Below are 12,384 nucleotides of genomic sequence, written 5' to 3'. Positions count from 1 at the left end.
TGTTGTTGTTGTGAATTCAGAATGAGTGCACAAGACCAGACTCTGCCCTAAGTGTATATGTCTTTTTCTGTTGTTTCAGGTGTATGCTGGTCCAGACACTAGATCTCCACGCCTGGCACAGCTCTGCAACACTCGCCTACCAAACAACCCACTTGTGATCTCCAGCACTGGCAATGCCATCACAGTCCGATTTAAGAGTAATTCAAAAGGCAATGGAAAGGGTTTCAACGCCACTTGGAAGGAGAAACCAGGAGGTGAGTCAGAATGAAACTTTCTTTTGGTCAGCTAGGTGTCTGCCGCATGCAGAAACCCATCATCATGCTTAAGAATATCACAACTAGACCGAGAGATCCACATACACATTCCAGCTACACATGAAACTTCCCTACATCTGGAAATGGAATACATAGGAACAAAGGAATAGGAGTAGGCCATTCAGCCCCTCAAAAAGACAACAAGATTACATTTGTATAGCGCCTTTCATTTGTGTCGGGAGGACATCCAAGGCGCTAGACAATGGCATGTCAGACCCGAGCTGGAGTCAAGGGGGAGAGAGGGAAGGGGAAGGGGAGTGGCCGATGGCATGGTCGAAGAGGAGGGTCTTGAGGCGGGACTTGAAGGAGGCTAGAGAGGGGGCGAAGTGGAGTGATTGGGGGATGGAATTCCAGAGGTTGGGGGCAGAGTGGCTGAAGGCTCTCCTACCACTGGTTGGGAGGGTGGGTCGGGGGATGGGTGGAGCAGGCCAGAGCCGGCTGAGCGGAGGGAATGGGCGGGTTGGTAGGGGGTTAGGAGGTTGCAGAGGTAGGGTGGGGCAAGGCCATGGAGAGCTTTGTAGGTGAGGACCAGGATCTTGAACTGGATCCTCTGAAGGATAGGGAGCCAATGGAGTCAGGCAAGAATGGGGGAGATGGGGTCACGGAGTTTGGTGCGGGAGAGGACACGGGCTGCAGAGTTCTGGATTATCTGCAGCCTATGGAGGGAGGAGTTGGGAAGGATGACAAGCAGGGCATTTGCATAGTCGAACCTGGAGGTGATGAAGGCATGAACAAGAGTTTCAGCGGCCTGAGGGTGAGATAGTGGCAGAATCGAGTGATGTTATGGAGGTGAGGGAAGGCAGAGCGGGTCATGGCTTGAATGTGGGGGAGGAAAGACAGTTGAGGATCGAACAAGACACCTGGGTTCCTGACTGGCTTGGTGAGTTGTAGTGTGCAACCATGGAGCTTGATGCTACCTGAGCCTGTTCCGCCATTCTATTAGACCATTAGACCATTCTATTAGGCTTATCTGGATCTCAACTCTATTTAGCTGCCTCTGCTCCATATCCTTTCTATCTATATATCTATCCACCTCAGTCTTTGAATTGATCCAGCATCCACAGCCTTTTGGGGCAGAGGGTTCCAGATTTCCACATCCTCAACCCAACTCCCTCAGAGGCACTCACTTTGCTTACTTAACTCCAAAACATATTAGGCAAAGTTTGGCATGAATCGAGGCTTAGGGATCTCACAGTGTGTGTTGAGGGTATTGCTGCAGTTTAACAAGCTAAAACAGCACATCTTGCAGCAGAGAACGTTGTTTATAAGTGCTCCACCTCTTATCCCATTAGGACCATCTGGCCCATTCGGGCTTTAGCTTGTAGGGTTAATAGGAGCTAAGTGGGAAGAATCCTTCGCCCAGTGACTGGTCTGCCCCTTCAAGTCCTGCCAGACTGTCTGGTCTGACTTCAGCAGTGCCTTGAAGTACTGCAAATCTGCTAGACTGGTTCAGGAACAAGACAACAGAGGTTACAGAGGGCTAACTAAGTCCCAACATTCTGTTGCCAATTGTGTCACCTTTCAGCCAGTTCAGCCCTAAAGAAACTCCACGTAGCTTTCTTCTATGCCCAACCCACCGTTCCCCAGGAGGATAGTCACTGTCAGAAAGATGAGTTCTGGAAGTATCAAGAAGGTGATGGGGTCTCTACCATTTACACACTTGTCTGCAGCATATTTGTTAATACATTCACCTGTGTATGATTAGAAACCAGCCCATTTCAGCACCTTTTAGAAGAAGATGCTAGAACTGGTCTGTGTTTCCATTTGTTTATGTATTTGTGTTCCATTTATGTAGTTAAGGAGCATAAACCATATATTTGTACCATACTGAATTTGTAATGACAGACTTGCTATTGCATGTACAATGCTATTTCAGTTTAGCAAACACCATCCTGTTCCCTCTGCTTCCAAGGTATAAACTCCTTTAATTTCAAACATTGCTTTGCCTTCAGGTTGCGGAGGGAATTTCGTAGCTCCTAAAGGAGAGATCCACTCACCAAACTTTCCCAATCCTTATGGCAACAATGTGGATTGTTCCTGGGTTATTACTGTGGACACCCATTATCGTGTTTTCCTTAACTTCACTGACTTTGACACTGAGAATCGTCAATCCTGTGACTCTGCCTACATAGCTGTAAGTACAAGGAAGTTACAATTAAATATGTTCATCACCAATGGAGTTATTTAATCTATGTATGTTATTATTAATAACATAATATTTAAAGTGGTTATAAAATAATAGCACACATAGGGTGAAGGTCTCAAAGCGCTTCAGAGATGAGAAGTAGAATTTAGGAAGTTGACCCAAAACACAGTGAACAAGCTAGGCTTTTAAAAGGGATTTGAAACCAAGAAACATCAAGGCAAAGGAGCTTTGGGAGAGAGTTCAGAGAATGAGGGCATTCTGAGTCTGAAGCCTCAGTAAGTGATGGTGGCACACAGAGTGTGAGGAATAAGCAGTAGATCAATGTTGGACGAGTACAGGCTACAGGCAGACAAATTGAGGATTGCAGAGGTAGAGGTGGGCAAGATTATGAAGGGATTTGTGACAACGATCTGCTGGAATATTGAAGCCACTGGAAACTGGCAAGAAAGGGTGTAACAGAGGAGTGTGGAATTTGGTACAAGAGAAATTATGGGCTTCAAAATTGTGTATGAATTGCATCTTATGGAGGAGGCAGCTAAGGAGACAGTGAAAAAGGAAGTAATAGGGACCATGACTTAAAAAACGGAGTGACAATCCAGAACTGTGGAAAAGCAGGAATGCATGTTATGCCATACTCCTTGGCTCCCGTCAATGTCTTCACTCCTGCGGATCTGAACTCCAACCTCCCAGGGCTCTCCCTCGGACTCACCGAACCAGTGCGCAATCTAGGCATCCAGTTCGACACCTAGCTGTCCTTCCTCCACCTCATCCAGTCCCTGACCAGGACCGCCTTCTTCCACTTCCACCACATTGCTCACCTTCGACCATACCTTACCCCAAATGCAGCCGAAACCCTGGTGCATGCATTTGTCACCTCCCTCTTGGATTACTCAAACACACTCCTCGCCGGTCCCCCCCAGCTCCACTATTGAAAAGTGAATTGACTGTATATTTGTGGGCGAATGCGGCAGCCAATTGCGCACAGCAATGTCCCACAAACAGTCGTAGATTGAAAATGACCAATTTGTTATTATTTTTAGTTTTGGAGGGATTATTATTAGGCGTGTGGAGTAAGGAAACTTGCCCAAGGTTTCGCCCTGCCTGGAATTGAACTCAGGTCTCTCGCTTGCAAAGCGAGTGCTCTAACCACTGAGCTACAGGACTCCACATCTCACCAGTTCTGGCCAGGCTATACTAGCTCCCCATCACCAAACGAATTGACTTCAAGATCCTCACACGTGTTCAAATCCCTTCACTCCCTTGCACCTCCCTACCTCTCCGAACTCCTCACTCCCCAATCTACCCTCCTTCAATCCCTCCGCCTTGCCCCCTCGCTCCCCTTTTCAAGTCTTGCCTGAAGATCTTCCTCTTTGACTGTGCTTATGGCCACCTCCCCCCCCCACCGGCTCGGAGTTAGGCTCTGCCATTGTTACCCTGCATGGAGTGCGCTATATAAGTGCAAGTTTTTGTTGCTGTATCACCGATTAGACTCATCCTCCGCTTATTGTTAGAAAACAGCAGAAACTGTTGTCTTGCATCAAACCAGTAGTAAGCAAATGCCAGGCAAATACAGACTGTGTATTTGTAGGCAGCTCTTCCCTGCCACCTCCCGCCCCACCCCCAAGCCAATTGTCCCTCAGCAATGCCCTGGAAACAGCCATGAAGTGAATGTCCAATGTTATCTTGGGGAATGTTGGCCAGGGCATTGGGGAAAACTCCCCTCACTTTTTGAATGGTACCATGGATTTTTAAATTCTGGCGGATGTGTCCCTGGTTTAATATCTCATTCGAAGGATGGCACCTGCGATCATTCAGCATACCCCAGGCATTGCACTGATGTGTCAACCAAGACTGTGAAGAACCCACAGTTTTTGACTTAAAGGTAAGAGGGTCAGCAACTGGAATAGGCTTCACACAATGTTTTAAACCACCTAGTAAAAAAAAATAGTGATAGACACTGCTAGATATACAATTTGGATAAAAATTCTGGTTGTAACTGAAATGAATTTGGGCAACTTACTCATATGTCCATCTTTCACTTAAACTCAGCCCAAATTAACTTATGAGACAATTGTTCTATTTAAAACTAAACCCTTATGATGTCTTAGCTGAAAATGTCAGACCATATGCTTGTAAGTTAAACCAGAGAACCTCATTCTTGAAACTATTTCCAGTGTCACTTCCTTCAATAGGAGGTTGCTTCCTCTGAGCTGGTTTGGTGCATTACAGCAAAGGCTCAATTAAATGTCTGAGTGGAAACAAAGTATTGTTCTGCCCTCACTGGCATCCTGTTATTGTGAGGTTTTCATTTATTTTAAAAATAAGTATGATTAATGGTAGTGATTCCATTTTAGTTATGGCACAATTTCAGTGAACACAGAAATCTACCGTGGTATTCAAAATAAAATCAAGAAATGGTAAAATAGAATATGCTTCTGCTTTCTTAAATTCTTTGAAATTAGTTATGTCTCTCTCTATGTGAATCATTGCCAGTGGGACAGCTGTAAAGAGTTTCTGGATGGTTTACACAAGGGATGGAAGACAAGTTTTGTCGAGAGTTAGATTAAATATACTGTACATGGCACCAGATGTGTCGGTTTCCCTGATTGCAAATGAAAGGAAATGTAGTGCGGAGTATAAATTAAGAGGGAACTGCAATCCAGTCTCAGAAAATAGAATTGGAAACACATGTTCACTTTAACCTTCATACACTTTAACCCCTTCATTGGTACAAAACTATGGTTATGCTTGCATAAATAGTTTGAAAAGCTGTCCCTTTTAAACTTTAATATCTGAGATAGGAGATAGGAGAACCCCTTCAATGTGTGGCTGTTTGTGGATGAAGTGAAACAAGTTTTTACAATTTCTTTTAAAATTCTAGCTATTAATAATGAAAGCTCATGTTCATAAATACCAGGTCGTTCACCACAGCCATAAGTCAGTCTTTCTGAGCAGCTGCATGTCTTGAGTATGTTGAGGCTAAATGTGTAATATAATCCATTTGGGAAACAAATAGGGGAGTTTGAGATTCTTCTGAATACAGAGGATTTTAAAATATTAGAAAGCCTCAGCGTAAATGGTTGTCAAAACGAAGCATATAACAATGCCTAAAAGGGAATTGGATAAACTATAGAAATACCAAAGGGTATGTGGAAAGGGCAGAGGAATCCGATTAGAACAGGCCATTCCAGTGGGGGAGCAACACCAGCATGGACGCAGTGGGCTGAAGGCATGCTGTCAGCTCCATAGTTTATATAAGTTGATGCTGTGGTTTCTGTGTATTTAGACACTGGTTGGAAATGCAAGGGAGCAAAACAGTTTGTGGGGAATCTTGTGGCCGATTTGGTCATTTGCTTAACAGCTATTCGGGGGACAGTGCTGTGCACAAATTTGCTGTTGCTCTCATCTACAAATATACAAACTTTACCATAAAATGATGTGAAGCATTTTGAGTCATCCAATATCAAATGCAATGACTAGTTTTAGATTCTATGATTCCACAACTTTCCAAAAAAGCCCTAAAATCCGAGTGCTAAAATCTGAACTGTTGTTCACCTTAAAGTCATATTTTTCGTTGATTCCCTCTTTCATTTCAGTTTTTTATACAGGTCTTTCAGACAGTTAAATTGCTTGCTTGCAGGGCTTGCCCTGGCCTAACCTGTTCTTTCCTGTGGATAAGCTGTTGACCTCTCCTTTATCCTTCCCCTGATCACCAAAATAGTCTGGGAACTGGACACGTGGAGAATCAGACCTTTGGCTTTGTTTCAGCTGAGCAGTTGCTACATTTTGTCTAACACCTGGGGACCATGGATAGAGCAAAATGTGGCCTGAAGTCATTCATTAAAGAGATTGATGCCCCCTGAGAACAGTATTATGAGCAGATGGACTTCAAGGGAAACTTCAGTACATCGGCTCAGTGAAGCAATCCAATGAGAACATTAAAATAATGACATGATTTAGAGATATTTGGCACTTCAGGGGTGAAGCTATACAACTCCTAAACTGTACTTCTATACTGAAGCTTCCCTTTACGCAGAGTTTTGCAGATAAATTGTTGGATTTTTCTGGTGTATGACACATTCAGAAATCCATCACTGTGCTTAGAATTTACACTAAAACTGAAAGTTCTACATATGTATGCCACCTGCACATGGATATTTCCCTGGGTCTGGAATGGAATGGCACACACTCGCCCTAGAGGGATGCATGCTGCTTATCTAATTCTGGAAAGTAGTAGGTCCATGTTGACAATGGTCAAGACCCCATAATGTGCATTGGAGTATTGCTCGAGTCAAGCCAGCTAAACCCACATAGCTTGTCGGTCATGTTATTGTCTGGCAAGCTTCTGCCACTTGTCCAGCTAGGACCACCTGACCCATTAGGGATTTGGCTTGCAGGGTTAACAGAGGCTATGTGGGAAGAGTCCCAGTTCCTCAAGTGCTGCCAATAATTTAGCCTAGCTATGCTGTCATCAGCAGTACCCTGGAGTAATCCAATCCCATCTGGCTCGGGAACCGGATATCCGAAACCACCACAGAGGGTTGACTCAATTCTGACATCCTGTTGCCAAGCATGTCAGCCTGGAGCCAGCTCAGCTCCAAGGAATCACTGCTTAATTTCCCCACGCCCTGGAGGATAATGTGGGATTTATATTGGAAATCCAAAATGTTTCATTGCCAACCCTTTGGAAATCCACACAGACATCAACTTCGGCTTCAACTTTCATGATGTTAGTGTCCGAGCATATTCCCAGAAAGTTGGCTCTGATATATCCAGGAAGTATCCATGCTACACTAATTACTCGTCCTTTGGTAAATCTGGAAATTATGAATCCAATTAATTGTATGATTTGGGAAGTTTCACGTCAGGAGGACAACCCAAAGCATTGTTGTTACTCAGTTAAGATTTCTAAAGTAATCAAAATGAACCAATTGACTATCTAGCTGTGTTAAATATTGAGTCAGTATGCCTATTAACTGGAATGCTGAATGCAGTGTTTGTCAGTGGGTTCCATTAGGACAGCAGTGCAATATCAGCATCTCTCATCCCCGAGAGGGAAAGGAAACCTGCTAAGCAGAAATAGTCAGTCAGTGGCAGCCTCTTGTATCTCAGTTCAAAATCAAAGGCAGAGGGTCTAGTTTTCCTGATCCTGAGCTTCTCCAGGCTGATTTTAAAGTCTATTGAAATGCTCTTTTCTTCCACTGACCACATTCCAAAAATTGGAGGCGAAATATAATTTAAACATGCGGGCATTTCAAAATTAGATCACAAATCCTGAGAGTCAGTTACATGCACTTGGAAATCCATTTGAAGGAGTCTTAAAGATGGGGATAATATGTGCAGAGTGCTGACTGTGTACTTCTATTGAAGACTATAGTTTAGTGTCCCATGCCCAAGCGCAGTTCTAATAGAAATGCTGAAACCCCACTTCAGGACTTTGAGCTGATAGTCTATGCTGACACTTCAGTGCAGTGCCGAGGAAGCATTAATTGCTGGAGGTGCTGTGCTATCCTTCAGATGAGACATTAACTGAGGTTCTGTTTGCATGTTCAGGCAGATGTTAAAGATCACAGCCTTCCATTTACCTAGTAGTAAGTAGGAACCTGGTTGTTAATTGATTGATGGATCGCTTTTCCAGGGGTAATAATCCCTCCAAAAATAATAATAATCTGATTACTCAATCCACAACTGTTTGTGGGATACTGCCTTGCACAATTGGCTGCCCTGTTTCGCCCACAAAATGTACAGTCACTACACTTTACAATATATCCTGGAAAGCGCTTTGAGGCATCTCAATGACATGGTAAGACGCTATATCAATGCAAGAATTATTGTTATTATACATTATTCAAAAGAGAAGGGAGCTTCTCCTGGTGTCCTGGCCAAAAATCCCTCACTTCATGGCTGTTTGTGGGATATTGCTGTGCTCAAATTGGCTGGTGCATTCACCTACAAATTACAGTCACTACACTTTACAATATAACCTGTGAAGCTCTATGAAATGTCCTCCTAACTATCCTTGGAGCTGAACTGGCTGCAGATGAAATTTTTGGCAATGGAATGTCAGAATCGAGTGAACCCTCTGTGGCGGTCTCTGTAATACAATTCTTGAGTCAGACGAGTCCACGGTATACTAGGGCACTGCTGATGACAGCCCAGTCAGCTTGTTTCATCAGCAGGTCATGGAAGTGCAGATCAATCCTGGGGACAGGGACTTTTCTCATTCAGCTCCTGTGAATCCTGCAAGCTGAAGTCCAAACGGATAGGGTTTGCAGTTTTAGCTGGTTAGCCTCCAGCAATACCCCAACGCACACTCTGGGATCCCCAAGTCTTGGCTCTTGCCACCCTGCACCTAATACTCTCTGGAATTCAAGTGCATGATTGATTCCAATAAATATCTCTGGAATTTCCATGTACAGTGGGCTGCATGGAATTTTGTTTAGTTTGGCTATTCTAAATTATGGTGATGGGTTTCCGTATGTATCAGACACCTGTCTGACCCCAAAAAATCCTGACATACATTCAACATTTTACCTAATGTAGCTGCTGCCTCTTTTGCAGGTTCATGATGGTTCAAATCAAGGTGACCCCCTGATAGAAAAGATCTGTGATGGCAAGATTCCAGGAGGTTTCACATCCACCAGCAATGTCATGTATGTGCATTTCCTCTCAGAAAGCAATGTCAAGAACAAGGGTTTCAGAGCACAATTTAATCAAGGCAAGTCCAATCTAAGCATTTGTAATGCAAAATTAATGCAATTTGTCATCTCCCTCCTTTCCCCCTCAAACGTCTGCAATGCCCTTTCTCACATTCTGTCTTGTTTACAGTATGCGGGACTTTCATTGTCACTGATAATATTGGAGGAGTCATCACATCACCTCTGTATCCCAATAACTATCCAGACAATCAGAACTGCAGCTGGATCATTCAAGCCCAGGAACCATGTAAGTAACATTCCAAGTAGTTCACACAGCCAGTGGTGAACGTGTGTGGAAAAAAAGTACTTGCTGACGGAGGTGGATTGTGCCAGTAAGTTACGTGGTAAATAAATCAGTTAAGGAGCATAAGTGGAGGAAATTTTGCAGCGATAATTAACGCAAGGAATGCATTACTGAATACTGCAAACTTAAATTTCTTACTTTAACGCTGGTGATAACAGACCTGTTGATCGGACACAGATTTTAATAACAGAAGATCTGAGGCAGCTCCAGGCATTAACATTGAAGGTGATGGCCCCAGGAGCAGGCGTTGAGATAATTGGCAGATCACTTATTGGCCATCGCATGAGGTATTCAGGGTTCGATAATGTGGAGTCCTGTAACTCAGTGGTTAGAGCACTCGCCTCGAAAGCGAGAGACCTGGGTTCAATTCCCGGCAGGGCGAAATGTTGGACAAGTTTCCTTACTTCACATGCTTGTTTACCTAGAATAAGTAGGAACCCTGTTGTTAGTGGAATGGCGGATCACTTTCCTGGTGGTAATATTTCCTTCAAAACAAAATAATAAATTGGTCACTTCAATCCATGACTTTTTCTGGGACACTGCTGTGCACAATTGGCTGCGGCATTTTGCCCCAAAATTATACAGTCAATTCACTTTACAGTATATTCTGTGAAGCACTTTGAGACGTCTCGAAAACCTGATAAGGTTCTATATCAAATGCAAGGATTATTATTAATTATGTGACCCTGTGTTAATTAACACAAAGAACAGATTTTGAAATTTTACATGGTTGCCCATTGAGTAGCGATTTTCTTTAAACTCGGATCTACCATAGTTTTTATTTTCTAGTCCTGTACATTCCCACATAATGCATGCCCTCACAAAGCTCCAATAAGAAANTTTTTTTTCCCCCCATATACTTGCATTGGATAGGGCTGAATAATTTTCCCTTAAAGCATGTGGTTTTCTAATATGGAAATCAATCACCATCCACATTTTGTTTCAGTCACTGTATTGTTGCTAAGCATTCACTCAAAACTGTAGCCTTAGTGCTGTCCCTTTATTCCACCATAAGAGATCAAACCTTCAGACACCACACCCCTGTTCCCTGGAATGCTCTTTCAAACTCATTTTGCTATGCTCACTGATTCTCGTAACCTGCTAAGAGTCTTAACTCTTCAACCTCTCGTTTCCTCTCACATCTTGCTCAGTGTGATCACACTCAATGTTAAGTACTTTGATGTGAAGTTTCACAACCTTGGTGCCAGCCCGGCTCAGTTGATAGCACTCTCACCTAAGTGCTGGGTGCAGTACTGAACTGTCAGGAGACATTAAACCCAAGATCCCATCTGCATGTTCAGGCAGCCATTAAAGATCCCATAGCGCTATTGAATAAGACAAGGGATTTCCTTGTATCCTGGACAACAATCCCCCAAATAAAACAGGTCGTTCACTCCATGGCTGTTGTGGGACACCGCTGTGTGCCAATAAACTTTCACATTTACCTACCAATACAGTCACTTCATTTTACAAAATCTTTTGTAAAGAGGCTTAAGACGGTTCAATATGATAAAGCGTTATATTAATTGCAAACATTCTGCTTTAACCTCATATTTCAGGTGCTGTTCAGAATATCCCATGAGATCAGAACAACTGTAGTGAATACGAGATGACTTGCACTTGTATATGGCCTTTCATGGACAATAATGTCTCAAAATGCTTTACATAAGACAATGACTGTCAACTGAACCGGGAGAGCAGAAAGGGGATTTTGAGGCTGTCATTGGAATGGTCAAAGGGATGTTCTTTTAAGGGAATTTGGGTGACCAAGAGACTTTGGGAGAGAGTTCCAGATATTACTAAACTTCAATTTATTGAGGGACAAAACAATTCCCATATAAATGCATCAAATCGTTTGGTTGTTTAAGTACTTCCGCATTCCAGACATAACTTTCATATTTTGCAGTTTAGGTGATTTCACACGTAATGAATACTGCCTCTATTTTTCAGCAATATCTAAAATTAAATATTTCATTTACCTAATAATAATAATCCTTGAATTTGATATAGCACTTTTCACGTCTTCTAAGCGTCTCAAAGCTGTTCACAGAATATACTATAGAGTGAATTGACTGTATATTTGTGGGCGAAATGCACAACTGTGGAATCAATAGAGATACTGAAACAACAAAATGATTATAATAATCCTTGTTTTTGATATAGCCCCTTTCAAGTCTCAGGATGCCTCAAAGTGCCTCACAGGATATACTGTAAAGTATAGTGACTGTATATTGTGCAGGTGAATTATATGTAGTGCTAGACTGTTTACAGGAGAAATTTTCCAAATGCCTCCATGAGAACAAATATGTAGAATAAACCACAAGAAAAGTAAGCCCTTGTGTTTTTAATATTGAGCATCTTTACTGATTCACTGAACTTGAGCTGTGTGTGTGTTTTTTGTTTTCCTGTTCAGTTAAACACGTTACCCTCTCTTTTACGGACTTTGCAATTGAAAGCAATGGGAAGAATTGCTCAACAGATGCTTTGCAGATCTTAGACGGGGACAACTATGAAGCTCCTCCTATCGGTAAGTAAAGAGTAGACAAAGGGCAGATACCAGGAAGTTTCTCAACGATAATTAACAGCTGTAACAGGTTGGCAGGAAGGATGGTTGAGGCCAGGAAACTGGACTCATTTAAAAACAGCGTGCAGCTGTGATACTAGGATGGTAGGGTGGATATTCTGTAGGGATACAATACAAAATTACATTTGTAAAGCGCCTTTCAAGTTGGGAGGATGCCCCGAGGTGCTGAACAGTCAGGGATTAGGACCCGAGTGGGGGGGGGGTTCGGTTGAGAGGGTGACTGAAGGTCGAAGAGGAGTTTCTTGAGGTGTGCCTTGAAGGAGGCAAGAAAGGGAGCAAGGCAAAAGGAATATGGGATGGAGTTCCAGAGGATGGGAGCAGAGAGGCTGAAGGTCTGA

General features: G+C 43.1%; 1 protein-coding gene and 1 non-coding gene across 2 annotated transcripts in view; both read left to right on the top strand.

Annotated features, from left to right (window-relative positions):
* The window catches only part of cubn (cubilin (intrinsic factor-cobalamin receptor)), a 157,897-nt gene that overhangs the window by 66,138 nt on the left and 79,375 nt on the right, over positions 1-12,384 (top strand). Inside the window, 5 exon segments of the mRNA XM_042331818.1 lie at positions 80-254; positions 2,267-2,448; positions 9,022-9,178; positions 9,289-9,405; positions 11,876-11,989. Of these exon segments, the coding sequence (XP_042187752.1) occupies positions 80-254; positions 2,267-2,448; positions 9,022-9,178; positions 9,289-9,405; positions 11,876-11,989 (745 nt within the window).
* On the top strand, positions 9,773-9,844 carry trnas-cga. The gene has a single exon. It is a non-coding gene; the product is annotated as a tRNA-Ser (tRNA).

This window comes from Callorhinchus milii, unplaced genomic scaffold, assembly GCF_018977255.1.
Source record: "Callorhinchus milii isolate IMCB2004 unplaced genomic scaffold, IMCB_Cmil_1.0 Scaffold2, whole genome shotgun sequence".
Lineage (NCBI taxonomy): Eukaryota > Metazoa > Chordata > Chondrichthyes > Chimaeriformes > Callorhinchidae > Callorhinchus > Callorhinchus milii.
The sequence above is the reverse complement of the archived record's forward strand: the minus strand, read 5'-3'. Positions and strand labels throughout refer to the sequence as shown.